The sequence below is a fragment of the Chrysochloris asiatica genome, unplaced genomic scaffold (genome assembly GCF_000296735.1).
Source record: "Chrysochloris asiatica unplaced genomic scaffold, ChrAsi1.0 scaffold00125, whole genome shotgun sequence".
In the NCBI taxonomy this organism is placed as follows: Eukaryota; Metazoa; Chordata; class Mammalia; order Afrosoricida; family Chrysochloridae; genus Chrysochloris; species Chrysochloris asiatica.
In genome coordinates this window covers 6,972,813-6,977,703 of record NW_006408643.1, presented here as the reverse complement: position 1 = coordinate 6,977,703, position 4,891 = coordinate 6,972,813, and the positions used below count along the sequence as shown (strand labels likewise).

The 4,891-nt window shown below is 61.1% G+C and overlaps 1 protein-coding gene across 1 annotated transcript in view; it reads left to right on the top strand.

Moving 5' to 3' along the window:
• The window catches only part of THOP1 (thimet oligopeptidase 1), a 37,281-nt gene extending 33,016 nt beyond the window's left edge, over positions 1–4,265 (top strand). The window contains exons 7-13 of the mRNA XM_006869056.1: positions 411–546; positions 853–1,219; positions 1,641–1,842; positions 2,128–2,314; positions 2,500–2,628; positions 3,569–3,705; positions 4,110–4,265. Of these exons, the coding sequence (XP_006869118.1) occupies positions 411–546; positions 853–1,219; positions 1,641–1,842; positions 2,128–2,314; positions 2,500–2,628; positions 3,569–3,705; positions 4,110–4,265 (1,314 nt within the window). The remainder of the gene's footprint in view (positions 1–410; positions 547–852; positions 1,220–1,640; positions 1,843–2,127; positions 2,315–2,499; positions 2,629–3,568; positions 3,706–4,109) is intronic.
• The last annotated feature ends 626 nt before the right edge of the window (positions 4,266–4,891 follow it).

The following is a 4,891-nucleotide window of genomic DNA, read 5'->3' as shown; positions in this document are numbered from 1 at the left end:
TCTACTCCCGTAAAGATTTACACCCTCGGAAACCCTGTACAGGGTCGCTATGGGTCGGAACCGACTCGAAGGCACTTAACAACAACAACAACATACTCGGATATACTCTTATAGATCATCCACTCACAGCGCCCCCTGGTGTAACAGAGTAGAACTGCCCCATAGAGTTTCCCAGGCTGTCATCTTTATGGGAGCAGATTGTGAGGTCTTTCTCCCTCAGAGCCTCTGGGGGTTTGAACCTCATGGTGCGCTCACTGTTTCCAAGTCTGCCCGGATCCTCTGCTTCCTCAGTGGCCCCTCATCCCCACCTGACACCTTACTCTGCTCCTTGTCTCATGCTGGACTCCATTTGCAGTCGTGGCCAGGGAGAACGGAGACCCCTGTGCCAACGGGCGCTCTCTCTGCTCCAGGAAAACTACGCCATTCTCAAGGAGCTGGTGGCCCTGCGGGAGCAGAAATCCAGCCTGCTCGGCTTCAGCACGCATGCCGACTACGTCCTGGAGATGAACATGGCCAAGACCAGCCAGGTGGTGGCCACCTTCCTAGGTAAGGCCCCCAGCCCCAGCGCCCCTCACTTCCCGCCTTCCCCCAGAGTTCTCCGCCACCCCTGGAGGTTAGGTGCTGGGGCTGTGGTAGGGGGCGCTGTGAGGCCCCGAGTGTTCAGCGAGTCCTCCATTTGGGGCAGCTTTCACTGTCTGGTGACACACAGCCGGTGAGCCCACCTTGTCACAGCCCACCGGGACAAAGTCCACACTGATGATGGGCTTGTGTGGGGGGCTCTGCGGCTGGCTGCCTGGGCCTCGGATCCGCCCCATGCTACGGTGGTAGCTTCTGGTCTCCTGCCCCTCGCAGACGAACTGGCCCAGAAGCTGAAGCCCCTCGGGGAGCAGGAGCGAGCAGTGATCCTGGAGTTGAAGAAGGCCGAGTGTGAGCGGCGGGGGCTGCCGTTCGACGAACGTATCAATGCCTGGGACATGCGCTACTACATGAACCAGGTGGAGGAGACCCGCTACAGCGTGGACCAGAACCTGCTGAAGGAATACTTCCCCATGCACGTGGTCACCCAGGGGCTGCTGGGAATCTACCAGGAGCTGCTGGGGCTCACCTTTGACCGCGAGGAGGGCGCACCCGTGTGGCACGAGGACGTGGTGCTGTACGCTGTGCGTGACTCAGCCTCGGGCCAGGTGATCGGCAAGTTCTACCTGGACCTGTATCCTCGGTGCGTGTGTTGTGGGGGCACAGCCTGGAGCCGCGCGCTCCCCTTCTGCTGTCGGGCCGGGGGTGGGGGCAACTGTACATGTGGTGTAGCCATCGTGGGGATTGGAGGGGACACATCTGGGTGCTCAGTAAACCGTGCCCATGCTGCTTGGTCACCGAGGCACAGGCCAGACCGCATCAGAGCTGTGAGCCGAAGTCTGGTGTTTTCTGGGGAGGAGTGGGTGGGACCATGAACATGCCAGAGTGCCTCAACTAAAAACGGGCCCAGGACCGTCCAGTCTGCCCACTTCAGGACGCAGAGGAGGAAACACGCTAGGATGTGGGTCATCCCCCGCTCTCCACCCAGCCCTGTGCAGGTGTCCCATGGTTGTGTGGCCCATAGGGCGCATGACGAAGCCCCCTGACTCGTCTCCCCGCCCCAGGGAAGGGAAGTACGGGCACGCGGCCTGCTTTGGCCTGCAACCCGGCTGCCTGCGGCCGGACGGGAGCCGCCAGATCTCCATCGCGGCCATGGTGGCCAACTTCACCAAGCCCACGCCGGACACCCCGTCCCTGCTGCAACACGACGAGGTGGAGACCTACTTCCACGAGTTCGGGCACGTCATGCACCAGCTCTGTTCCCAGGTGGGCTGTGCTCTCCAGAGTGGCTGGGGCAGGGGCCTTGTGATTTAGGACGTCCACAAGCGGGTGGGACGTCCTGATGCCCAGTGAGTTCTCTGGTCCCTGGTTACCGATGGGCAGCGTCCGTTCTCACAGTCCCACATCCCACCCAGGCTCGACTATCTTCCCTTTTGGGGTCAGCCACATCCACGGGGACCTTGTGTGTTTGTGTGTGTGTGTGTGCTGTAGTCTGCGGGCCCAGGGCTGCTTGAGGCAAGCAGCGGGGTTAACCGGAGTGCGCACCCGCAGGCCGAGTTCGCCATGTTCAGTGGCACACACGTGGAGCGGGACTTCGTGGAGGCGCCCTCGCAGATGCTGGAGAACTGGGTGTGGGAACGAGAGCCGCTGCTGCGCATGTCCCAGCACTACCGCACGGGCGGCGCCCTGCCTCCTGCACTGCTTGACAAGCTCATCGAATCCCGCCAGGCTAACACCGGTGCGTGCGCCCAGGGCCAGGGTGGACAGTGCTGAGGACACGGCCGGAATGGGGCAGTACCTGGACTTTTTGCTCCAGCCTGCTGTCCACCGTGAGCCCAGTGCAGAGCAAAGGGCTGCAGGGGACCTAGGAGGAGGGGCCGTGGGCCCCTCCACCTCCTTTTAGAACCTCCCACTCCCCCGTAGGTCTCTTCAACTTACGCCAGATCGTCCTGGCCAAGGTGGACCAGGCCCTGCACACTCAGAAAGGTGTCGACCCTGCTGAGGAGTACGCCCGGCTCTGCCAGGAGATCCTGGGGGTCCCAGCCACGCCAGGTAGGCCCGTGGGCTGGAGCCGCAATTCAGAGGACCAGGGGCCTGTGGAGAAGATGGAGAGCAGTTAGAGGTCACAGGTCTGATCCCGAGCCTTTGGCCTGTGTCTGGGTGTGCCCATCTGCTCCCCCCGGCTCTGAGCAGGGTCGGGGGGCAGGGGATACCTGCTGTGAGATGCCTCCATCCAGTGCAGGGTCCTCACCCGGGGCCACTTCTGCCCCCAGGGACACTTGTGGCTGTCCCATCTGGGAGGTTCTGGTGTGGAGTGGAGGACAGCGTGGTGACAATCCATTTTCACAGCCCAGCCTCCCACACCACGCTGTGCACGTGTCTGCTTGGCATCGGTGCAGGGGTCCCAGCTCGTGGGGCCTAGTGTGTGCCCGGAGTGCTTCACGGGGGTGAGGGTGGGGTGATTTCCCTGACACCCTCTGCTGGGTCCTCAGAGCTCCCAGGCTCTGTGAGCCTTGGCTTTAAAGATTCCATTTTCTCCTCAATTCCGAAAGTGCTATGTGATTTGTTAGAAGAAAGACCCAAAAACCTGTACAATACGCCCGGATGAGCGGTGTAGCCAGGAAACAGCGCTGTAGCATCTCGGTGCCTTTCACCCTTCGTTTGTGCAGACATGTGCACAAGCCCACATATGTGCAAACTCAGGTGCATGTGTACACACCAGGATAATTGGGGGTGTTGTACATGTGGTGGTGTAGGAAAATCTCTCAGAAACCCGTGTAATCATAGCAACCTCTGGGCACTGTGGCAGCTAGAGCTGGGGGTTCAAATGCTGCGAGGTAAACTCTGCTTAACCCCATGGTGGGCAAAGGCTGCTTTCCCGCCCCGTCAGACCGTCAGCCTAGAACCTTCTGCCCTCCCTCAGGCAGGGAGGGTGTTGGGCAGGGCAGGTGGGACCAGCAGGAGCATGGGCCTCACCTAGTGTCCCCTGCAGGTACCAACATGCCGGCCACCTTCGGCCACCTGGCAGGAGGCTACGACGCCCAGTACTACGGCTACCTATGGAGTGAAGTCTTCTCCATGGATATGTTCCACACTCGCTTCAAGCAAGAGGGGGTCCTCAATGGGAAGGTGAGCCGCTGCCCGCTCTGCCGGAGGGAAGGCATTAGCGCCCAGCGTGGCCGGTGTGGCCATGTCTGTAATGGAGGGTAATCATCTACAGCCTGGGGTCTGAGTGTAGCCACTGTGTATGTGAGAGGGGGACACACTGGCCCGTGCCACGTGTGGGGCTGTGCTGAGGTCCCCGGATCAGTGGAGTTCCCTCATCCAGAGTCACAGGGATTGAGTAGAGGGGCAGCTCTGACCTCCCTGCTGACCTGGCCCTTCGCCTGCCCTCTGTCCCTCCCTGAGATCTGGGCTGGAATCTCCGACCCGTGTCCACACACTCACTGACTGCCCCCACACACCCCGCCAACGTTCTTGGGGACCCTGATCCCAGCCTCATTCCCACTGACCCCCGCTCCACCCCCCCACAGGTGGGCAAGGACTACCGGAGCTGCATCTTAAGACCAGGTGGCTCCCAGGACGCCAGCGTCATGTTGAAGCTCTTCCTGGGCCGGGACCCCAGGCAGGACGCCTTCCTCCTGAGCAAAGGGCTGCTGGTGGATGATGCCCAGACACCGATCTGCTGACCGGGCTGACTCCCAGCTCAAGGCCCCGCCCGGCCCCCGGCCCTGAGCCCTCAGACTGGACAGTGCCCAGTGGGGACGGGGAGGGGCCGTTCTTTCTCGGCTGTTGTCACATCGGGCTCAGTCCTTGACCCAGGGGCCAACTTGGATGAAGAAGATTTTCCTCTGGAGACGTCCAGAGGCTCAGGGCCGCCTCTCTTGCACTAACCCTTCCGCTGTCCTGTGCCCCCGCCTTTTCTATTGCTCTCCACTCCACATAGCTTGTTACAGCGAGAATCACACTCCAGTGTTTCTATTAAATCCTTCATTTTGTCAGAGGTCAAACCCGAGTGCCGCGTGTCTGTAGCACCACGTACTTGACCACGCATGCACTCTGAGTTCTGTCCTGATGCACTTTCCAAGTGGGGTGTCCAGAGGTGGGGGACCAGGAGTGCATCTGAGACGTTTCCTCCACGCACATGTCTACCTCACAGAGTACCAGAAAAAGCCTCCCCAGTCCTGTGCAGCTGTGGTCACCAGGGGCCAGGCTCAGCCCCTCAGTGACCCTGGAGAGCCAGGGTGCCCTGGGATTCCCCCTCCCTACACAAGGCTGAGGAGTAAGTGCAGATACCCTAAGGGCAGTGTCCCCT